This window comes from Excalfactoria chinensis, chromosome 8 (genome assembly GCF_039878825.1).
Source record: "Excalfactoria chinensis isolate bCotChi1 chromosome 8, bCotChi1.hap2, whole genome shotgun sequence".
In the NCBI taxonomy this organism is placed as follows: Eukaryota; Metazoa; Chordata; class Aves; order Galliformes; family Phasianidae; genus Excalfactoria; species Excalfactoria chinensis.
This window is the reverse complement of record NC_092832.1, coordinates 4,210,931-4,235,168: the sequence shown is the minus strand read 5'-3', so window position 1 is coordinate 4,235,168 and position 24,238 is coordinate 4,210,931. Positions and strand designations below refer to the sequence as shown.

The 24,238-nt window shown below is 39.0% G+C and overlaps 2 protein-coding genes across 5 annotated transcripts in view; both read left to right on the top strand.

The window, feature by feature from the left end:
- The window catches only part of CDC14A (cell division cycle 14A), a 46,733-nt gene extending 27,440 nt beyond the window's left edge, over positions 1–19,293 (top strand). Inside the window, exons 8-16 of one of the 4 annotated variants that reach the window (XM_072342795.1) lie at positions 2,198–2,285; positions 3,691–3,921; positions 6,037–6,175; positions 7,377–7,533; positions 8,415–8,527; positions 9,047–9,094; positions 9,912–10,040; positions 10,904–11,226; positions 17,598–19,293. In XM_072342795.1, the coding sequence (XP_072198896.1) occupies positions 2,198–2,285; positions 3,691–3,921; positions 6,037–6,175; positions 7,377–7,533; positions 8,415–8,527; positions 9,047–9,094; positions 9,912–10,040; positions 10,904–11,226; positions 17,598–17,611 (1,242 nt within the window). In that variant the 3' untranslated portion in view covers positions 17,612–19,293. The remainder of the gene's footprint in view (positions 1–2,197; positions 2,286–3,690; positions 3,922–6,036; positions 6,176–7,376; positions 7,534–8,414; positions 8,528–9,046; positions 9,095–9,911; positions 10,041–10,903; positions 11,227–17,597) is intronic. The other 3 variants (XM_072342796.1, XM_072342797.1, XM_072342798.1) reach the window with 3 other exon arrangements.
- Positions 19,294–20,941: 1,648 nt separating this feature from the next.
- On the top strand, positions 20,942–23,198 carry GPR88 (G protein-coupled receptor 88). Its single transcript, XM_072343465.1, has one exon. The coding sequence runs from the start codon at positions 22,119–22,121 to the stop codon at positions 23,196–23,198; it is 1,080 nt and encodes a 359-aa protein (XP_072199566.1). The 5' UTR covers positions 20,942–22,118.
- The last annotated feature ends 1,040 nt before the right edge of the window (positions 23,199–24,238 follow it).

The window sequence follows — 24,238 nt, the reverse complement described above, 5'->3', positions numbered from 1 at the left end:
TGCTTTTAAAGCAATATTACTGCAGAGAACACTTGAAATATACCCTTGCTGCACCTATGAGCTGGAAGTCTGAGGCTCAAAGTTTGTATTCATGTGGTCCAGAATACCTGCATGATCTTTTTGGCTCTTATTTGCCACACTTCAAAAGAAGGGTGAGCATTTTTAAGGAAATGGGTGCCAGCAATGTGGTTGTACCAGAACTTGTTTGTGGAGTTGCCTGAAGCTCGTGCTACTGTACTAGTCAATGAGGAAGATGTATAGGCTAAAGATGAGCTAAATGTTTGAGTATGTATTAAATTCTCAGAGTCCATCGTTAATTTATTGTACATACATGTTTAGTACATGTATATCTAAGCTGTAGGAAATATTTCATAAACACTCAGGTCAGAGGGTAAAACCAGGAGAGAACTAAATGGTGGGAAAGCTCAGCTTACAACATGTGCATATGCTGTAGTTGGCAAATGCAATAGGTGCCTTTAATGTAAAGCTATTCACAAAGCTTAAGGTATTTGTAGAAGGGTTTCTATATACTGTAGAGTTCCGTGTTGATTGAGAAATTAGAATGGCCTTTGTTGAACCACTTAGTTAAACCTAAGTATGAAATTGCTGATTCCTGCTTGATCTGTTTATGACAAAATGTTTGTTATAAAAGTAAAAACGTGTAGAAACTGTTAGATTGTGTGTGTGTGTGTGTGTGTGTATATATGTACGTGTGTATGGTATGGTATATGTTGAGCTGCCCAAAATAAAAAACCAAAACAATTGACCAAAGCCATATACAAAGTTGTCCCATTATATTGTTCAATTCTTAATGTTAATTTATATTACTCTGAATTGTATGTATGTGTGAATGAATCCTTCTCTTTGTCTGAGTTCCAAGTGAGAACATAGGAGTCTTCTTTATATTTTTTTTGCCTATTCTTTGTATGTCTTATGCTGTTGTACGCGTGGCAGTGTGATGGTCAGCTTTGTAGGTTTACGTGTATAATGTGCTGAGTTTCTAAAAGATGTAAGTACTCCGGAGTTCTGCTGTTATCACTTCAAATGTAGTTGTGTGGAGAAACGTTGCCTTAAGACTTAAAGGGAGCAGGCTAAAGGAAATTTCATTTCTTTACAAAGATGAACTCTAAAGTTTTTCCATTATTACACTATCAAGTCAGTTCATTCCCCTTTTGTTAGCCTTGATAAAAAAAGTTAAGTTTGTAATTTTCTATAGTAATATTTGCATGTAGTGCTGAATGCATAAGTAGTTCCGAGTAGTTAAGATTTAAATTGTCCACAAAAGCCTGCGTAACTATGAAGAACTATTTAAGTCATAAGCGCAACTATAAAAAATAATTCAGATTTGTTTTCAGAAATTACTAAAGAGAGTAGAGGGCTACAATATTGAGATTGCAGTCTGGAATACAAATTTGCTTCCTATGGATAGCAGCCCTGACTTGGCACAAAGTTCTCTAGTCCTTATGCAAGCTTGTTATCTTACAGGAGTTTTCACTATGTGAGGACATTTGGAGCAAGCCTAATGGGGTTAGTGAAGTGTGCAGTGGGTGAATTGGTTACAGTAATGTCCATTATCAGAATCCTTCACTCATTAAAATGTTTTGACGGACTGTTAACTAAAAACACAAGCTTCATAAAGCAGTTGAACTGAGTGCTGTGTCCTTATAAATGATGCTAAGAATAATTGCACGGCCATATGAGGCATGAATGCTCTTAACGGGGGGGGAAAAAAAAGCATTTTCAGGTTTGGGCAATAAAACAATTCACAGAACTTTTCTGAATTTGTCATTGAAAAGTGAGATTTGTTTTTACAATGAGATATTAAATCTGATTTTGATTATTTTTTTTTTCTTTGTCTTACGATTTTTCCATTGCTTCTATGGTTGCTAACTCACCAGAGCTACAATTAAGTGTAAATTTCACTATCTACAGAGAAAATATAATTGCTTTTGCAGGATGTTTCTTCTCTTAATTTGTTGGCCTTGAATTGTGCTTTTAGTGCCCACTTCCCAGCGCCTTACAGGGAAAATGTTTTTTTTCCAAATTCTTTGGTTAAAAGATACATTTTTCCAGTATTGGTATAAGTCGGTAAGTTCTTCAATGCATTGAGAATGTAGTTATAAAAAACTCTTTTTTTTTACCTTGTTTATAGAGATATTGAAATACTTTTTTTTCCCTTTCTCTTGTAATTTTCTAGCGAGTAGAAAATGGTGATTTCAACTGGATCGTACCAGGAAAGTTTCTGGCATTTAGTGGACCGCACCCAAAGAGCAAATTCGAAAATGGTATGTTCAGGGCTTTAATATTGTGGTGCTATTCTTTGATTATTTTCTTCAGCATATTAAACATTGATAGCAAATGGGCAAAAGGTTATAGAGGTTTATGGATTAACTGTCTTCTGCAGAAATAATTGTGCCATGAAAATTTATGTACAATCATAGAACTCGACTCCAAAAGTGTCTTCTAGCAGTGATTTCTGTACAGTGACAGAAGTGCTTGAGAAACTCAGGTCCCTTACTGGTTGCTCTAAAAAGTAATGCTTAATATTTATTTCTATGGAAACTACCGCAGATACAAAGAGCACAATAATGCTACTTAATTCTCAGCCACAGAATGTTTTTCAACATCATCGCCATTAGCTGGGCTTTGTCACCAGTGATGAACAGAAGCCTGCACACTGTGCTTGTCAAAATCTGCACCACTGTCACCACTACAGAAACGCACCAACCACCACTTTGATCACTGTTTGAGCTCCATAAATGTTCAGCAATTGTTGATTTGTCAGTGGATTGATACACTCTCACTTTACACACGCTTCTGTGTCAGACGCCATTTTGTCAGTGTGTTCCTCTGCTGCCACCTGTCACACAGCAACGAAATAGAACATTGGTAGGTTCAGGCTCTACTGCCATACCACCAGCATCTGCCTCTGACATCACAGACCAGTATAATAAAATAGGAGGTTTTACTTTCAGAGCTTTATTTCTATATATATAACTGTAAACTATTTAGGAATCTGAAAGAAAATTGTATGAGCTGGGAGCTAAAAATTTCTGTATAAGTATAGTTTACTGGAAGCATATCAAGAAAGAGTTGGAAAGAAAAGGTACTTGGCAACTTGGAAGTAAAGGAGAATTTAAGTATAAATAATAAAAATATAAATATTTCTTGCACAGTTTTACTTTTGATTGTTGCTCTGTTGCTCTTGTCTATACTGTAGATCACCAATCTATTTCCATATAGCGTTTCCTCTTTGGCATGTTTTATTCTTGTGATCTACAGCTTTTCTGCAGATAAAGAGCTCTTCTGAAATGCTGAATCGATGTATGTCCTTAGCTCTCAAACATCTGTAAATCTCTAGAAGTAGAGGGTTGTGTGCTAAAAGAAGTGTAGAGCTTATGAAATACTGTGCTCAAATTGTTATTTCTGTTCCTCTATTAATTAGCAATGTAAATTAAATTATTAATTAAATTAGTAATTTAAATTAATAATTTTCAGGAGAATTTTGTGGACTCTTTCAATATCAACCCGTTTCTGCATTATTCCAAATAAAACAATAGAGCATCATCAGCACAAGAATGTTTTCTTATACTTTTCAAAGGATTTTTATTACCAGAGCATGGAGTTTCATCCTCATAAAATGATCATTCCGGTGCATTTTGACTTTTCCTCTTGTTTTTTATTTTACAGGCTATCCTCTTCATGCCCCTGAAGCCTACTTTCCCTATTTCAGGAAGCATAATGTCACATCAATTATAAGACTAAACAAAAAAATTTATGAGGCGAAACGCTTTACTGATGCTGGTTTTGAGCATTATGACCTGTTCTTCATAGACGGAAGCACACCGAGTGACAGTATAGTTCAGAGGTTCCTAAACATCTGTGAAAACGCTAATGGTGCCATTGCTGTACATTGTAAAGGTATGTTTCTTACAGGCTTCTCTTTTGCGTTTTACTTTCACAGTGAGCATTATGGAATAATTCCTGGCTAGGAAGTGCTAAAAACTGAAAGGTTTTCTTTGTACTTTTGGGACTGTTCTACATTTTTCTGTGGAGAAAGTTACTATTGTGATGCTAGTATTTCAAACCCGCCTATGTCAGCATATCAGCTGGGAATTATACAGAACATGCTTAGTCAAGAAGGATCAACAAAATGCTCTGAAGGGTTCAGCTTGATTTTTGTTCAAAGGTCAAGTGTAAGGTCAGCGTGGAGACAAATGTCTTGCTGATCTGAAATAAGAATGGTGCTATTTGTTTGTATTTTCCATGAACACTAAATGTGTGCGTTGGGGTAAACAAGTTTATTTGCCAGCGAGTTGTTAGTTCGGCTAGAACCCAAACATTCTGGCATTAATAAGACAAACATCTGCTAACTGACTCGAAGTATAAGATATGGGGATAGCTTGTCAATCTCCAGGCTTAGTATGTCTTAGAGAGAAGACAGTATACTTTTCTGGTGACTTAAATGTGCACTTGCTGATCTGAAGTATTTTCGATCTTTCATCTGACTGCAGAAACCTCAACCTCCACCCCTGAAAAAACCTAAATTTTTTTAAACCCTTATAAATCTATGTGAAGTTAAGAGTTAACTGACAGCTGACTTACTGTCTGTAGATTTCTAGTACTCTTACTGTAGAATTATCCCAAGCACAGCTTCTGCTGTAGACACTGATGGTCTCAGAATCTTCCTAATTATAAGCTTTTAAACTGAATCCTGTAATCTGAATCATCTTAACTCTCCAAAAAGTTTCAGCAACATTTAGTTATTGGTTAAACGTAGAAAGCTTTAAGATCTGTATAAAATTGTCAGTAAAGATGTTTGGCTTGTTAGAGATCTCTCAAATAGTTACTGATATATAAGTAAGAATTGACTGCAAATGGAACACTGGGAAGGTTCAACCTTTACTGCCATGCCACCAAACATGAAATAAAAAATGTGAGGAAATAAGGTATAAATGCATAGGTACTTAACCAGTAGTCAAGACAAGGGGCTAGAAAGAGATAAATCATTGTGTTATAGTTTTGTATAATAGTAAAGGCTAACTTTGCCTTCTACCCTTTCTTAAAACCAGGATTAGTTTGTAGTTTAGGAGGGCAGGCTGAATTTGTTAAGCTTCTGACATATATTACATGCAAGTCATCATGCATTGCTGTTTATGCAGACAGTTCATTTCAAGAAGAAATGCAGGAGAGGAACATTTCAAGGCACCATTACGTGCTGGAGATTACCTGTCTGGAAAGCAGCTCTGCAGAAAAGGATCTAGGCATCCTGGTGGGCTCCAGATGATGTCTCTCTACCATTAAGAAGGCTAGCAGTGCTCTTGGCTGCATTAGGCCAAGAATCACCAGATACTTTCCTCTAGTCAGCGTTAGTGAGGATACACTCGGAGTACTGCATCTTGTTCTGGACTCCTCTGTACAAGATAAATATGGGCTTCCTAGAAACAGTCCAGCAGAAAGGTGATTAAGGTGGTGAAGGGAACAGGGCATCTCTCCTATAAAGACAGCCTTATTACTATTAAGGATGGAAGAGAGGAGGCTTCAAGGGAGATCTGATAGGCTGATATCACAACAAAGCTTATCCAGAAAGTAAATCTCACTAGCTGAAACTGCGTTTGCTGCTAACTGCTGTGGTGTGTACATGTCATTTTCATGTGTTTGATCCTAAATTTTTCAAGTATTAATGTTGGCCTCTGTGTAAGGGTACTTTCATTTTGTTTTATTTATGATCTTGCAAGAACAAGCTCCAACTTGATCACAGATTTCTCGAATATCGACCCTTAAAAGCTTGAGGTAGAAGTGCACAACAGAATTATCAGTTGCATGTTTTCCTACAGGTGTTTTTTTTAAATATGGTATTAAGTTTTCTAAGTACAGCACTGAAATCCAATAGTGTGATAAACAGAGTATCAAATCAGAGATTGTTTCTGCAAGGTAGTAAGCAATGTTTCAGAAGTCTTATCTCATACTTGATTCTTTTTAATTAGGAAATGCTCACAACTTTGTATGTGAATGTTAATACGTGTGTTTCTTTAGCTGGCCTGGGAAGAACAGGAACACTGATCGCCTGTTACATTATGAAGCACTACAGGTTCACACATGCTGAAGCCATTGCTTGGATAAGAATATGTCGACCAGGCTCTATTATAGGACCTCAACAGCACTTCTTGGAAGAGTATGTGCATGTCATTTCCTACTAGGAATCAGCTGCTTTTCTATGTCTTTACTGAGTTTCTGTGACTGTACAGACCTATTTTCTGCTTACTGGAATTGCATATTACTGCCTCTCATAATATCTTTTAATGTTAGCTAAGATTGAGAAGAATTCAGTTGGTAGAAATAGTCTCCTCTGGAATACTATACTTTTTGTTGCCTTCATGGACAAAGGTCTCAAAAGACGTTTTTGTTCCAGGGGATATTTGGTCCTGAGTGATTTTAAATGGAAGTATTGGGCACAAAATTATGCTGGCTTTAGTGATGTTGCTGTTTATTTAATTATTTTAGTTTCATAGTGACTTCTACATTGTGTACTTCTATAGCATCCGTGCTAATTTGAGTTGATATCCTGCTGATATTTAGCTGAAGGTATTTTCATTGCTGTGAGTAAATAATAGCATGTAAATACAGTAAATCTTTATCTGACCTTGCATCTAAAGTACACGGGTTATGAGAGAAAGAGGTGTTACTAAAATTCATAAGAGAAATGGATCATGAATTAGGATTCCTATTTGCTTTTTGCTCTGAAACGGGTGCTCCTTTATGTGAGAGGAGGGCACCCACTGTTGAAAATACTGTGAATCACAAACTTTCACAAACCACGAGGGCTCTCTGAAGACAGATTGAGCTTTGGATGATGGGCTTTTTCCCACAAATGAGCAGAATTGAGAGGAAGATATTAAATAGAGTGATTATCAAGTTTGTTCTGCAAGGCTGGGTGATTGGCTCAGGCTTCTAAGGTAAATTTTCCAGCAAAAGTTTCTTCCTTTTTGGTATAGGAATTTGTTACGATAACATGTAAAAGGATCCTCAGTTCTTTTATGAAGCCTGACAGTTACCGATCCAGCTCAGCTTATGCACCTTGCAATCAAATGATGATTTTTGCCACCTGCCTGAAGCACAGAAACTTGAATTATCTGAAAAGTGATGCCAGAGTCCCGTTTAGCTTTGCCATCACCCCTTTTGCTGTGCAAGCCAGCAGTAGTTCTACATTATCCGTGTACACAAAACTCCATTCTAATATGAAGTTAAAGTGCACTATTGTTGTTTATTATGTATATAAAAGCATTATTTTATGGTATATTCTGTAGGAGTAGAATAATTTCATATCGTTTGTATGCAAATGTATTGATATTAATAGTTTGCTTTTAATCCAAAAGGAAGCAAGCAATGCTGTGGCTGGAGGGAGATCTCATACAATCAAAACAGAAACAACGAGTAGTTGATGGAAACATTAACAGAGTTCTCTGTGGTTTGAATGATATGTCAATCAATGACAGCTTGAATAAAGTGCAAGACTTGGATCAATATGGGGAGGTAAGGGTCTGTAAGTTTCAAATAAGCAGAGATAGAACTGATTTCAAGCGTTGGAGCATGGACTGGGAGCTACAGCGGGCATACTTCTGCTCCTTGGCCAGTATGGATGTCAAACTGTAGCTTCCTACAGCTGTTAGAAGTGAGTTAGGATTCATTTGGTTAATCCTGTCTTAGCTCTGCATCATGTAAAAAGCTTTTTACTTAATACAGAAGATCAGGAAAATAATGGACATCTTCAAATGGTACCTTTACAGAAATGTATTCAAGATACTCAGGTTACAGTAGGTTACATAATAGAGGATTATGTTATACTGATATCTATTGCCCTTTTTGGTTCAATTTCTGGCTTGGAATCTGTAAAGTTAAGTATCTAGGTTGTCAATTGGAGAATATAACGCTGCACTGAGCTGATCTTACTTGCCTAATGACAACAGTTGGCACGTAGCCATATAGGTAAAAATAATGGTTTTCGATCTGAGATATTCCAACTTTGTTGAATCCAATATAGCAGCTTATGTACAGATTCACGGCATGAAATCAGAGCTTTTTTCTACTGTAACTTCTTTTGTAATGTGATTTTCAGGTTTTCACAGGTATAATATTAAAGCTGTTAACATTCTGACTGCTTTAAAGTGTCATTTGATTCAAGCATTCTGAACTGATTCTGTGCAAAATGCCTCTGAGAACATGTATTTGTGCAGCAACACAGTTTATTCATTAGACCTGTACAAGGATGGAGTAGTGCCCCATTAATGCATAGAATTGTAGATGAGCCTTTTATGTCTTTGTGAAGGGGGTGTTTAGTACTTTGAAATCAGTTTGTTCCTAAGACTATTTTTCTTCTTTTTTTCTTTTTTGCTTGCATAATTCACTTTTTCCAGTATGATTTTGAAAACAAAGAAGGTGTGGAAACTAAGGATGGCCTGACACAGGGAGATAAGCTTCATGCCTTAAAGAGTCGTAGACGACCGTGTTCTACAACTGGAGCTCTGAGGTAACTACGTAATTCCAAAGTGATTTGCCTTTTTATATTCATATTTTACTGACAGATCTTTATAAAGTACACAGTTCTGTTTAAGCAGTTGTACTAGTTGTGCTACTTCTGTGGCACAAATATCCGTGTGGGAGTATGGCAGTTGCAGGTTTGTTTTCTCTCTTCCTGTTCTGATTAACTACATAATATTTAATCATAGGAGATAAAGCAGAAGAATGGTTTTGAAACCTTCAGGTTTGTGTCTATCTGGCATCTGAAAATTTGTGTTCCTAACTAAAATGTTCTTTAATTTCTGTAACTATTTACCTTTCTTCTTTACATAAATTTTGAATCTTTCAGGATCTGTAGAAATGTAAACTTGAGAATTAAACCTGCAATTGTTTAAGCATTTAAATAACCCCCAATAATTTCTAACTCCTATTAATTTTATACTTCAAACCCTGCATGAAACTTGTGATTTTACCTTAAATGAATAAAGCTGTCCTTTGAATCATGAGATTGCTGCTTTGGTTTCTTCAGGCTGCAAGAAATGAAACTGCACACCAGGTCCATATCGCAACCTTTCAGGTATTAAGTTCAAAATATCTATTGTACTAAACTTAAGTGTAAATGCTTACTGCTCCAGTCTTCTATTTTCAGTGCTGAGTTATACGTATTGTATCAACTGATAAGCAGTTTCAAACTTCAGAGATGCTTTGAATTGTCCTTGATAACTAGCATACACGAGTAGTTTTCCTAGTCATATTCTCTGATATCTATACAGTTGTACAGTGAAGGGTAGATAGTTAATTCATGAGGACTTTATTTCTGTACAAATAAATACTTATCTCGAAAGTCTAAATCAGCCAACTGCTGTCTGTGTATCACAGCTTCTTTTTGTAGCTGGGCTGGAGATACAGCTTAGTGCCTACGATAAATACTTTTTTTTAGAAGACATACCTGATGAGTGTTGTTTGGTTTAGTACCTTCTGTAGTTTAATGCAGAATACTGTAGATTTTATTTCCAATCACACCCTTGAAAACAGCTGTATGTTTCATGTACCTTTGTAAAAACCACAAAAATTTGATTCTTTTCTCTTGAAAGCAACATTTTCTGTTTTCTATTTACTATCTTTCTACGCATCAAAGTAATTCTTTGTCATTGCAAGTCTGACACAAAATATCAAGATGAAAAGTAGCGCATGACTGATATAATACAGAAATTAGAAAACCTGGGAGGGAGTCATTAGGGAAAATGTTCATTGAAAGTAGCAAATCTGCTGTTGTTGTTAGTACGTACTTAAATTAGTTTTTGAGCATATAGACTAATATGTTGAATAGCTATGTGTTTGAGATGTCTATTTCAATCATAATCTTGTTTCTTACTAACCTTTGCTACTTTTAGACTGAATACTTCAGGCAGCACAGAAGGATCCGTATCTCCATTGAAGGCCTCAAAAATCATGACAGTTAATTCATCGTCTGCAGAAAGAATAAGCAGAATTACCTCATCCTCGGGCTCAAATCTTAAAAGGTGATTGTTTTTCTTCTTTTGGTACAAATAGTTATTGAGTATTACAGTGAGTTTCAGTACAATGGAGAACTTCTAAGAAGGCTTTGATTTATTTACAACATGATTTGCTGCTCTACCAGCTGAATTTTGGTTACCTGCACATTCAAAAATTAATGTAACCGCTACTGGTAAGAGATGATTGCATCCAGTCAGAAACAGCATTGTGTCCCTTAATAGAAGCTTTCTGACCATTCCTGTAAATCTGTTTATTACTAATCTCAGAAAAAATACTAAGTAGTAACTGAAATTAGTTTTGTGCGCCATTGATTAGCTGCCATTCAATTTTATTATGACTTTCATATGGGGTAATTATGGGTGTTAATAAAAACTTAGGATGATGCGTTGTTCATGATTTCTGGGCATAAATATTGTATTGAAAACAGCTAATTTAATCAAAGAGGTATTTCTGGACATCCTATTTTTATTCTCCAGTTTTATTATATTTCTTATTGGCTGATTGAAGACTTGTATCATGTCACTGCTTTAAGAAAGGAGGAGTTCCTAAACTTAAATGTAGACAAAATACTTCAGAGTAGGTCAGCCATTACCTGTGCCTTTTAACACAGTCTCCTGCATGCACACATGATTTGGCAGAGCTGAAAGCTGGCAGCGGTAATGCCTGAGTAAACAATGTTTGGGAACTCCTGAGAATGAGTTCTGTTGTTTATTATTTAAGAGTAAGACGATGAAACTATGCGCACACATTATTCCAGAATGCTCCATATTTTTTACCTAGTGTCTTCTGAATTATCTGCTATTTTTTGTTTATCTTTGTACATATATTCTTTGTATTTTTTTTTTCCCCACATGTGTTTTCCATTCAGCGTTTCTATAAACTCCAGATTAGCCAGTTCTCTAGGGAACCTGTATGCTGCTTCAGATGATGATGAGAGCAAAATGACATCATTGTCCTCTAGGACAGGTTTTTCTGTAAGCCAAATCTCCAGCCACTTGAATGGCAGCTTGCAGCTGCCTCACAGAAATAACCATGAACTGAACAACAACTTTTACAACAGAAGCAGCAATAATGGCAACAACCTGAGCAACCAAACCAGTTTTCACAGCACCGTGACAGATGAGTATGCATCAAGTCTCCTTTATGGGCCTTACAGCTCTTCCAGCACAATACCAGAGTCAATCAATTCCTGTAAGTTGGCAGTCACAACAACCCTTTCAGGCATCTGACCAATGCTTCTCTTTCTTCATTCTCTGAGCAAAGCTGTTGCAAAAAAATAATCTCAAACTAGTATAATTTTCTGACTTCCTTTAATATTTCTTAACAGCAACTTGTCTGTTACCTTTTTAATTAACTATCATTTCAATTGCTTCTTTTTCTACTTCTTTTGAGCATCTGAATCCTAGAGGTTTCCTGGAAAAAGTTCAGCCTTAAACTTAAATTAATACCTTTCATGACACCTTTTTATGGATCTTTATTTCCCTTAAATTCTCATTTCAGATTATCCATAATGATGTTATAAAGTTTACTGTGTATTTTAATCTTCATGAAGTAGAAGATTTAAATAAACCTTTGTTTATATCATACTAAAATGGAAGACACTACATTCTGAAAGATAGGACTCATTTAAAATATGAGTCTTCTTGACTTGATACCCAAGTCTTTTTCTAACAAGAAAGGAAAAGCATTTTATGTCAATACATTCCCAATGGGCTCACCATTTTACAGAATACTAGAGCTCTGTGAGTTGGAAGAAAACTTTTAATGTCCTTTAGTCCAACTCCCTGCAATGAACAACAACACCTACAGCTAGATTGGGTTGCTCAGAATCAGCTTTTATACCTTGTCAACTTTGCTGCTTTGGGCTTATTTTGTGCCCCTTTTTCTGTGTGAAAGAGTATGCGGAAAGAGGATGCATGAATAAATTAGTGCAACTTGGAAGTGCTCTTTAAAAAATGCAGAGCAGAAACCCTTCGGTTTTGAAATCAGCAGTAACTGCACCTGCAATTTTAGGGCAAAAAAACAGTTTTAAAAATCACAGACTATCTGGCCTAAAAAGATTTGAGATTTGATATTCTATTATAAAAATTACTGCAGTGTTCATAATAGAACATACTGTCTAGAATTAATTGAACACTTCTGCCTCTGTTTACTACTGGCACTTCATATTTTTCAGCCAATGGAATTTAAATGACCTTCATGTAAAAGTGATTTCAGAATATTGCACCTTTTCCGTTTTGTTACTACTGATCCATTATTTGTTTTGGTACAGGAAAACTTTCACTGTTATTCCTGTTACTTGTTTTTGGTGTGGTGAGTCCCCTGTCTTAAAACAGGCTCTATGTGCATTGCATGCAATTAGGATGTCATCACTAAAGGTCAGTCATAGGTTGCTGCATCTTTTTATCCACAGAGGTGAGAGATCTGTCCTCTCATTAATAGTTTGTATATGGCACCACTTTGTGTTCAGAATTCACATGTTTGTAGCTTGGGAGTATGAGTTGCATTCATTTTCATTATTCTGTTGTTGAATTCATTTGTATGTGGGACTGAAACTCAGCTAGTATGAAAAGTATATTGAAAATGAAGTCACTGTTAGGGAACTCAATACGTCTTAGATGTTCTGTATTATAGTTATGATCTTTGTTTGCACTGGAAAAGGAGTTGCTGTGCTAAGATGTGCTTCTTATCCATTGCAGCTTATCTGCAAATGAATGCTTATAGTTTAATAGCAATTATAGGATCACTAAGTGTTCTATATTGATTTAAATTTGAATTTGCACCATACTTTAAGCATCAGCATTAGCTTATTGGCCAGGGACTTCTTGAGTAATACCACATCCTTTAAGTTACACAAAGTTATTTTACCTTTTTAATTGGACACTGTTTTTACCTGTTATGTGGGAACTTACAAAGTAAATATAAATGAGGTTTGTTTCAAGGTGAGTGTATAAAATTGATGCTTTATCTAGGACACAAATGTGGCTTTGATTCTTGTTCACAAATTCTGATGATTTTGGATAGTCAGATGTTTTAGGTCATCAGTCTCCTGTCTTACAGCAGTTCAGTTCTCCAAGGAGGACTGACAGAGGCTCTGGCTGATTATACTGGAACAAAATTCAGCATGCAAATAAAGGTAGAGAGCAATCTCTAATCCAGTACAACGTTCAGCTCAGCAAAGCATCTTTTTTGGGTTTCTCACCTTCAACATCGTTTTATTTAAATATATTTGAGCAGCAATTGTTTGGAAAGTCAATCCGTTCCCTTTCTTTTCTGTTGTACTTTGTGTAAATGTGCTGGTAGCAGCAAATTTTGTTTTATCCAGGTTGTAGTTAGAGCTGTATATTATGCATAAATACACAAACCTACATGGAGAGCCCTAAAGGAAGAGTTGCTTTATAACTGTAACGTGGCTCAGTTGTGAAAAATAAGTTGTCATTGTTCACAGTAGCTCCACAGTTACAGAAGTACCAAATGATAATATAAACCATTACAGGAACAACTGACACACTTAATCTAAGAGCTAAAGTTTCACTGTATCTTACTGTCATGAAGACATTTTATCGTAGCTTTGTTGTCTCTTAGTAAGTTGAGCTCTTTGCACGTATGACTCTGGTTCAAATCTATTTGATCATGTTAGAATCTTTTACTGTTTTTTGGCAGTTTTCTCTAATAAGTAGAGGCAGCACTTCATTTTTCACTTGCTGAAAGCTGCCTACCCAGTGCCATCCTTAAAGCTTGTGTTATTTTCAACTGTTCTGCATTGAAAGTTCATCAGGGTGGCAAGTCCTTGCATAAACAAGACATTGACTTGTTTATTTCATTGTTTAATGTCCAACATTTCTTGTTCTTTTTTTTTCTTCTTTGTAAAATTGCATTAAACTGAATAGATTTTTTTTAGGGCTTTTTTTTCCCCCATTCCTTATTGGGAACAATTTGCCAATCGTGAAAGATTGTTTTGTCTTATTTGGATGTCGGTGTTTGAAGTAATATTTTGCTTGTGGTGGTATTCATCAGAGATCTTAGTAGGCTCATGGACAAAAAATACAGAGTAACATCAAGCCTTAGTGCCTGTTCTTGCAGGATTTGTTAAAAATAGAATTCTCTGTAATGATTCCCACTTCACTGCTTACGATGCTCAATTTACTTGGAGTCTTGTTAGCCAAATCTTAGTCTTGATGCAATGTGCTTTTAGTATGTTGCACTTCTTTCTAATTGGAGTATAAAAGGTAATGCACTTCACAGAGGTCTATTACATACCCGAAAGCTATGTTTATTCATTTAACTTATCAAGGAACTCTTGAATGTTAAGGATTATATTCTCGTGCTTTTTTATGAGCAGATTTCACTTACCAGAGTTGGATGTCAAGCTAACCATCTGTAATTGTACAGGTGTTCTTATTTTAGAAAATCACCTTATCTTTATTTCTCTTCAGTAGTTTGTTAACTATTATACAGCCAGTGGTAGAGGAGCATTTTAAGTCGCTTAGGACAGTAAGTATTCATTTCTAATCAACGTTCTTCAGTCTTATTAGTGAGAGAACAAGGAACTTCATTTTAGGTGATGGAAGTACGTAATTCTTTCTTCTAATGTGGAAAAAACATTTAATACCTTTATTTTTTCTTCATCATGTAAAATTTAACCAGCCATTTATTAGTACAACTATTCCATATTCTGGTTAAAACAAACAAAAATAACCATTCCTGTCTCTTCCATTTGTTATCAGCCATTTTTTTCCACCCTAATGGCTTTTGTTCTTTCATCAGAGCAAGCCTGGAAGTAAATCAATTTCCTTGCATCATATTGTATGCTGATGAAATAGGTGAAAAGCTTGATTTCATGAAATGGACAGCGTGCCATTCTACCCAAGTAGAATAAGTACTGTATTTGTAAACTTAATGAGTTAGGATGCTTTGACTAAGCATCATCTCACAGTTAGAAGTTGCAGAAACTCTTACTGAGTATAACCACATCTCAGGCACTGCAGGAAGATTATTTCTTTGGATTTAAGACTTTCGTAAAAACAAAATATCGCTCCTTTAAATGTTTTTTTTAACCAAGAGTATGTATCTGGGTAGTCTTACAGTGAGTCACATTTTGCTTCTATAGCTGCCATGGAAACTGGCAAGATGTAAAAATCTCAGAAAAGAATATTGAAGCAATACAGTATTTTAAAGTTTATGTATGTGATCTGTACATCTAGCGGGCTGAAAGGATCATTTGGAGCGTATATGTAGATCCTTTAATATATTCTGATTTATTTTAGTGGATCATAAGGTGTTTTCAGTTTGTTTTTTTGCTAATTCTTGTCATCTATACCACTCCTGTTGCAATAAAGTTCTGGGTCATTCAAAAAGACTTAAATTACTTGTAAGTGGAGATGAGGCTTTTGTCCTAAAAATACAATGACTTAACGTGAGAATTTTATTTTCTGGAGGAGAGCGTGTTCACTTCCTGATAGACAGACATAAAGGACTGTTGCATTTCAGACTTCGTTTTCAGATGACTTAGTCCTGAATTTAAATGCGTATGAGTCTGGTTCTCACACCTAGATGGATCTGTGATTTATTTTCTTTTCTAGGAGGTTTTCAGTGTCTCCTACTGAGCAAGGAAAGCGATAATAATCTAAGCAGTTGCTTCAGCATGAACTTCATTAGAAAGGTATCATTAACCATAGGGAAGTCATCTAATTTTTTCTTTAAATATCTGAAGCTTGGGTATAAAATGCCAAGCCTGGTAGTGCATAAGATCACTGTAGGATTGCACACCGAGGATTTTACCCAATTCACTTTGTTCTCTCATCATGGCAACTCAGTGTTTTTGGGTTTTTTTTTTTCTTCTATCTTTTTCTCTATTTTAAGATTTTCTTAAATACAGGGCTATGACTTGCAAAGGTAGATTGGGGCTTTTTGTTTTTAATAAAGCTTTCAGAATTACAGGCTATACTTTGAGTCACTGCAAATAGGAGGTAGGAATGTGAATTTTAAAATAGAAAACTCCTCCATCTGATATCATTTAAAAAAAAATAGTTACAGGTTTTGAAATATTAGTCAATCTCTTTGGACAATGTGAGATGTTCAGAGCATTAATTACTTAACTGCTAAAGTTAGGGGGGAAAAAGTAAAGACTAATACCGCAGATATATTTAATTTTTCACATCAGTCTGCATGCTGTACAACTGAGTTGTTAGAACTGTCATCGTGCTTAGGAACCTTATGGGAAGTACAGCAATTAATCTTACTCTAGAAAAAAAATGCAGCTTAAATTTCATTATTCACAGAGGCTTTGAAACATTCTTGCTCCTTTGAGGATCATTAATTGAACAGAAGCACTAAGTATGCATTAATGAAGGGATATTCCTTTTGCTACTCTCTTACATATGTAATAAATGGCTCAGCAAATGTTCTCACCAAAGCTCATGAAGTCAGAAGGATTAGAGAACCCAGAAAGGGAAAAATAAACTTCTCTGACTGTGTATTTCATGCCTGGAAGGTACTAAAACCATACCCTTATTGGTCAGTGGCGTTCAAATCTCTGTATGCTGACATAGGGAAGACTATCCAGATAATCTCATACCTTAAAGATGAGAAATACTCACTTAAAAGACAGCCTCAGAAATATATTTTGTTTAGTTTTGGTGGACAGCAGGAAAAAAACCACCCAGTGCTATCAGAGCTCTAAAAGTTCATTGTGTGCTTTTTCTACTTATAGGTTTTGTTATGGATGGCAGAGAGCATTTCTACAATGACAAGTTAGTTACAGTGGAGAAACGGAGAAGACTCCTAAGGTTCTGAGTTCTCAGGACTCGTGTTGGCCTCCAGGAGCTTTCTCTAATCCTGCCAAATTTATGCAGTGTTAAAATACAAGGTCAGGATGTAGAGCTGGATGAGTTGTACTGATTTGTTTATAACCATGTCATTAGAATCAAGAGGTCTCAGATAAGATTTTCTGATCATCACAACTTCCTGAGCACATTTGTATAGGAGGTAATAAAATATTTGGATGTCATGTGAACTCATTACTCCATTTATAAGAAAACTTTACTAGAACCCGTAATGCAATTGAATATAGTAGGCTTGTGGTGCTGTATTTTTTATCCATGGTAATTAGCTACACAGCATGAATTTCCTCCACCAGTACCTGAACCAACACCTAAAGCGTGCTCAGACTTTTCACCGTAGCACTTTCATTCTTATTCAGGATAAATGAAAGCAACTCTATTCTAATAGCTGCAATCATACATTTTTCCCCAGTACATTTTTAAGGTATTGTCTTAAGTGTAATGTTAAATATTTTTAGTATTCTTCCCAAGGAACTCACAAGTTTGGTTTGGAGAAGTGTAGATACAAACAAGTTGATGGATTTCTAGTGTCCAGGTTTTACTTCCTTGCATTTTGAGTCTTACCTCAATCAGATGCAGAAATTAAGACTTCCTTCCAGCTGTTCTTTTCTTTTTTCCTCCTTCCTGTCTTTCCACTCTTCCTTATCTTAAAGTGCAAAATACACATTAAGTACAAGTATTACCTCAGTGAGTTTTAATCAGTTTTTCTTCTCTGTGCAGTCCCTTCAGTCTGAATATGTTCAATACTAAAGCCTTGCTGCTTTGGTGAAACCTGCTGCGAAACCTGCTTGAAGTCCTTCATGAAGCAGAATCTGAGGAAAGAAGCTGTTCGTTCAGTTGAGGAGCCTTCAGTAAAAGCTGTATTAAAACCGTAATGCCAAGGAACAACTTCTCAACAGACAGGAATTTCTTGTTAATGACTACTGCAGATGCACTGAAGTTGTGTTATGGAAATGATTCCTCCATGTTATATATAGATATAAATTTTTAATGTCGAAACTACTTGAATATATTTCTAATTAATTTCATTATGGCATTTATTAACTTGTGTACAGTCTTAAAATGTATTAAGAGAATATTTTATGAAGCGATTATATATAAGAATTATGTAAAAATTAGAATGTTTTAATGTAGTTGTTCACTTCTTTGCTACCAAAATGTGTATTTTAAATAATTTTTACACATATATCAAAGATATTTTTTTAATGAACAAGAGGTTTTTCTTGTTTTATGGGTCCATTATTGCTTAAAGGCTAACGTAATTACCTCTTTAGCTGATTGGTCTTCTTAATGGAAGTCTAACTAATGAGAAACTAGTTACTATGCTATCAACTGAAAGCACTTGAATATATAGTCTGCTTTCCACATTCAGCTGCTAATGTTTCATTAGGAAACGCTATGAGAGAATAATGAGTTACTTTGCAACTTAGCTCTTCCATTGCAAATAGAAAGTAACTTAGCTGATTTACTTTAAACAAATGTTTTAACTTTTAAAAGTAGGATGTTAAATTTTGCTATGCAACGTCTACTGCGAAGATAAAGACAAAGCATGCTGACAAAGTAGGAATGTTTCAACGTGGCTGTGCTGCACGCTTGCATTTTGCAAGTTTCAGTAGCAAAGCGTACTGAAGTAAAGGTCTGGAAGTACACTGAGTTCTCACTTACTGATTGGACGCTCCACAAATCTTTTGGTTTGAAAGCTTTTGTCAGATATATAGGCAGTGTAAGCTGCTGTGCCACATGGCAGTTTTGCCAGCAGTAAGGATATTCTTTAATACATAAAGCAGTGCAGTTAGGATTGCATCTTGGAATGGAATGGTCTTAGAGTGAAGCATTAGGGAATGTGAGCAGGTTTTTCAGAATTCTGCAATCACAGCAAAAATGAAGTAAAATAAAAAAAGAAATTAGCATCTGTGAAAACTTTACAAGGCGAACACAAAACAGATTTGTTTGCCATGAGATTTTCCAGACTCTACAGGAACAAGAAAATGGAACTTGTTGACTTGTCAGTCTTCGTTTGTGAAGACTTGTGAATGATCCGCGTTTCCCTGCAAATGAAGTTGCCGCCAGGTCACAAATCGCTGCAGAGTTAATACTGGAAGTGTTAATAAGCAATACTGAGAGCAGCTATCTCAATCTCTGAGTAAAACTGAAACGCAATGCTGTACTTTTCCATAATTGTGTATATGTAAAGTATACACACACAAAGTAGCATATGTGTGTGCACATATATATATACATATACAACATACTAAATATGAATTATAGATTAATGGTAAGGTAATTCTACCTCTTATGAAAAAGTTGCTTTGTTATAAATAGTTTTCCTTAAAAAAACAGAACTGGTTTCATTTTGGAATGTAGATATATGTACATGTATACAGCTACTTGATAATAAAATGCGTATATCAGCCAGCTTCCTTGTTTCTTGCCTTAATCAACCTTCATTGGAAAAGAAATGAGTATGAGGAGCATCTTCTGCAACTCATCTTTCTAGCTGATATTCTTGTATGTGCTTTGTTTAGTAGTCTGAAGTATTTGTGTGTCATTTCTACTTAGGAAACGTTTTCCTGGACTAGAATCCTTGTAACAAGTGTAGTGTACCTGGTCTTTGTTTTCCACCTGCAGTAGTTTGATTTACCCTCATTTATAGTAAGGCCTTTGTGCAGAAGGACACAAATGGCCACGTTTTCATTTAGCTTTCTCTTTTTCCATTGGTGAAGAATTGGTCACAAATGTTTTTTTTCTTAGCTTAACTCTAACATTAATTATCCGTGGTGCTTAATATTCCTGTCAGGTAAGCCTGCAATAGATGATGTGGATAGTGTGTGACTGTTGCACAGCAACTCTAAAGGAATGGCAAAGCCTGGAGTGCAAGGCATGCTTTAGAAGCTGCCCAAATTCTAATGAGTGTCTATTCCATTAACACAATAAAGGGTTCTTGTCACTACAATTAAAGGATGTTAATTTGGATACCTATAGGATATACAAAAGAACAGCTAATTTAAGCCTGTCTAGTACACTGAAAGCAATCCCTCCCTTTCCTGCTTTTTTCTTTAACCCCATTGGTTTATTATACGATAGACAGCCAATGGACATCTTGTGCTCTTAAAGATGTGTGATGGATGTAGACAGTACTCTAGCAATCAATAAGACCGAGATAAGCTGGGGACAGCCACTGGCTTTAGAAGTCTTTACAATCTTATACAGCTTTTAGGGAATACCTTGAGTTTTGTTTTATATGCTCTGTTTGTTCATCCTTGAACTTCACTGCTTCCACTGTTTCATATATAAATGTTTCTTCTCATGAAGAGATCTTTAAAAGGAGATTTGATAAACATGTAAGGATGGATTAAATAAACCTAGAGGTCTTTACTGGGCCTGCGGTTCAGTGGGTGATGCCTTATGGAACTGTTTCTTTCTGCTTTGTGAAGCTTTTTGGTTAGGGAGATATTTCTTGTTACCGATTTGAAGACTATTTTTCAATTACAGTACTGCAGAAAGAGGAGGATTTTAGTTTCTATAATAACTGTTCTCTACTGACAGCTAAACAATGAAAGGCCTCAAAAGGTTTGACATTTGATTAGATCTACATAAAGCGCAGCAGGCAAAAAATATGGCTTAATCAGGGGCCTGATCCAGTACATTGCTCAGGTATGTCTTTAACCTTAAGCACATGAGCAATCTAGTTAATTAAAAAAGAACAGATACACGCGTTTGTAATGAATCCGTGTTTGGACCAACAGCCCTACCAACTACCAACAGGAATATTTCATTAAATATAAGATATGCCTCGTTGGAACAAAATAATCCACTGACCTGTGTTATAATGACCTCCTCACATCATTAGACTGTTTTGGTATTGTCGTTTATCAGCATTATGAGTTTATTGATATCATATCTTTAGATATCTCAGTCAATACACTGATAAATATATTATCAGCTGAAATAATTACTTTTGAGCCTTAGAAAAGCAGCTTCTCACTTAAACTCGCTGCAAAATTAGTCAGCATTCCTGTTCTGAAATGCTTTCAAGAAGAAATTTCAATTGTTCTAATCAAGTTTCTTATGAAACCTTGCTGTGGTTAAGGACAGTGAATGTTTTGTCCCTGTTTGAGCAAAGCACTGAGGAGTACCTGGGAGGATCCCAGCACTAATTCTCCATCCCAAAAGTGAGAGCCAAGCCCTGCTTCCCAACCAGCCTCCGGTCTGTGGAAGCCTTTCATTCAGTTCTGCAGGGAGTTGCTTTTGGGATTGATTTTGGTGTGTGCCACTGCCTCAGAATCTGTGCTGGTTCCACTTTACCCGTGTACCTAGAGGCACCAACACTCACCTCCAGCAGGTTAGTGATGCAGGATGTCCCACTAGATGAGACTGAGCCCTCCGTGAGGACATACGTGATGTGGAGTTGGAGCAGCTTCCCAAAAGGAAGAGCTGTCTTAGCAGGGATCTACACAGCTATAATGTCTGAATGAATCTGGAAGCTGTGTTCCTAAAGAGCAGTTCTGAAGCTGTTTACAGAGAGGTAGTGTGCTTTTGTTGAACAAAAACGCCATCAGGATAAAACAGCTTCAGTATCTAGCAGAGAAGCTGCTACAGTAAATGGGTTGTATTTCAGACAGAAGTGACTGACACTAGTTTGAAAGCTTGCTGAGAAATGAAAGTCGCTGTGTAAATGGGTGAGAAGAAGGGAAGCGGTACAGCAAAGAGTGGCTCCGTAGTTGCAGTATTTCTGGAGCGCGATTGGGTTTGGGTTTCTTTTTTTTCTCCTTGATTTAACAAGATGAAAATCTGCTGAATAATTCATGAAGAGTGGAAGGGCTGAATCTTCCTGGAATGATATACAGAGTACGTACTGTGTCACAGGAGGAACTGCAAAGCTTTGTATCAGTTGCTGCCGTTTCTGCTCCTGATTGCGAGGTGCTGCCGCTTTTGGCATTTTCGCAGCTACAGAATCCTCTGCCGTTCTCAGGTCTGCCTCCATCAATCCGCACCCTATGGACCCACCTTCACTAGCTCCAGCCTCTGGGATCCCCTGCCACCTGTCTGCCTTGGACACCGCTCTTCTCCGGGTCGTTACTGCTAACTGCATTTTCTGGACTTGCAGCTCATATGACTGAAATCGAGTTCCCCGCCCGCACATCCTCTCTGCTGTTGAGCGGGGTGCTGCCGCAGCAGGATCTGCCCTGGATGAGGATGGGATTTACGGGGAGAAGTCAGAACTGAGCCGCACTCAGCGCGATGCCCAACGCCTCTTCCTGGAGCGTGAGCTCACCCCTGCTGCTGCTCTGGGAGGACTCCTCGGGGACTCGCATCTTCCTCTCGCTGCTCTATGCGGTCCTGGCTATCTCAGGGACTTTGTCCAACGTGATGGTCATCTATTTGGTTTTCTCCTTCAAGAAGCTGCAGACCACCAGCAACGCCTTCATCGTGAACGGCTGCGCGGCCGACCTGAGCGTGTGCGCCCTGTGGATGCCCCAGGAGGCCGTGCTGGGGCTGCTGCCCCCGAACTCCTCCTCGCTGCGCTCGGCCGAGTACCGCCTGCTGCGCGAGGGGCTGCTGGGCCTCGGCCTCACCGCGTCCCTGGCCTCGCACCTGCTGGTGGCCTTCAACAGGTACGTGCTCATCACCAAGCTGCCCAGCGTCTACCAGGCCCTGTACCAGCGGAGGCACACGGGCTGCATGATCGGGCTCTCCTGGGCGCTGGCGCTGCTCCTGCTCCCGCTGCTGCCCGGGCTCTGGACGACGGGCCGTGCCCCGCAGCCGCCCCCGCGGCAGACGGACGGCGGCTCCCGCTACCCGGCGCTGCTGCTGGCGCTGGCCGTGCTGGGCCAGACGGCGCTGCTGCTGCACTGCTACCTGGGCATCGTGCGAAGGGTGCGGTGCAGCGCCAAGCGGGTCAGCGTCCTCAACTTCCACCTGCTGCACCAGCTGCCCTTCCCCGCCGCGCCGCCTCCGCCGCGCCGCGCCCAGCGCCGCCTCAGCAGCGTCTCCGTCCTGCTGCTCTGCTGCGTCTTCCTGCTGGGCACGCAGCCCCTGGTCTGGGTCAGCCTCCTCGGCTTCTTCCTGCGGCCCGCTCCGCCGGCTCTGCAGGCCGCCAGCTGGCTGCTGCTCTGCTCGCTCTCGGCCCTCAACCCCCTGCTCTACACCTGGCGCAGCGAGGAGTTCCGCCGGGCCGCGCGCTCCGTCCTGCCCCGCTCCGAGGGCTCCTCCGCCGCCCCGCGACACGCCGCCAACGCCGCCGCTCACGCCGCCGACGCCCCGCCCTGCCCGCAGCTGCCGCGGCGCCGGAGCACGGCGGGCAGCGCCGCTCCGCGCTGAGCCGCCCGAGGGGCCCGGCCGAGGGGCCGCTCGCCCCGCCGCCAGGGGGCGCCTGCGGGAACGTGCCGCGCCGGGCGGGAACTGGCGGCCGCCGCGTGCCCTCAAGGCGGTTCCCGCCGCTCGGTGCCGCGGTTCTCCTCAGGCTCCGTGCCGGAACGTGGAGCCTCCCGCTGCTCCGCCTGCCTCTCCGCTGTCCCGCTGCCGGGGCGGCCCGGGGATCCGACGGGTTCCCTAAGGGAAGGGCTGCAGGCGGAGGCGAGGCCGTGCTGAGGCTGCCGACCCTCCCTTTGCCCCCCGCGTCGGCACGGCAGAAATCCGCGATACGGGTAACTATGGCAGTGTGAGGGACCGCGTTTCAGCTTGAACGGTTCCAACGTGAGGCAGACGGCGGGCTCTGAGGTTTGCTGCGGGGTTTTGTTTTTCCTGTTTTATTCGATCATAAAATCTGGGTAACGCCGTCGGCGTTTGAAGCAGTTACTGGAACGTGTGAGAACTGCTGCGTGTCCCGTCCCGTTCCCCAGCCCCCCGAGACCCCCGGGAACCATTTCCCGTCCCCTGCTCCATCTCCGTGCTCCCACCCGAGCACTGGGCTGTGCTGACCTTGTTCTTGTGCTGTTGAGCTTTGCATGAAAGACTCGAGGAGGGCAGTTCTGTGCTGAGTGCTCTTCAAACCAATCGCAGTGCTGCCTGGGGAAGGCGAATGGCTGTGGGAACACGGCAGAGCCCTGTGCAAAAGAAGCAAATAGAGCAGGTCTGGCACAGAAGTCTGCGTAGCCATGTTTTACAGCGCTCAGCACTAAAGTTATCTTACCTGATACGGCTTAATTTTCAACAGGAGTTGCTTCTGGAGGGAGGAAAGAATGTCATTTTATTCTCCCCCAGCCTTAAGATGTATTAGCGTTCTGTGACAACATATTTAAGAATCCCCATAGCAACGTTTTATTTTTCTACAGTACAAAACTGTTGCCGTTATCACAGCAGAGATTACCGAGGTTGGGGTTTGACAAAGGCAGGATGTCAAGTCTTAAGGAAGATTTAGG

Bases quoted from the DNA above. Each gene is read 5' to 3' on its own strand.
- GPR88 (XM_072343465.1), top strand. From the start codon at position 22,119: ATGCCCAACGCCTCTTCCTGGAGCGTGAGCTCACCCCTGCTGCTGCTC.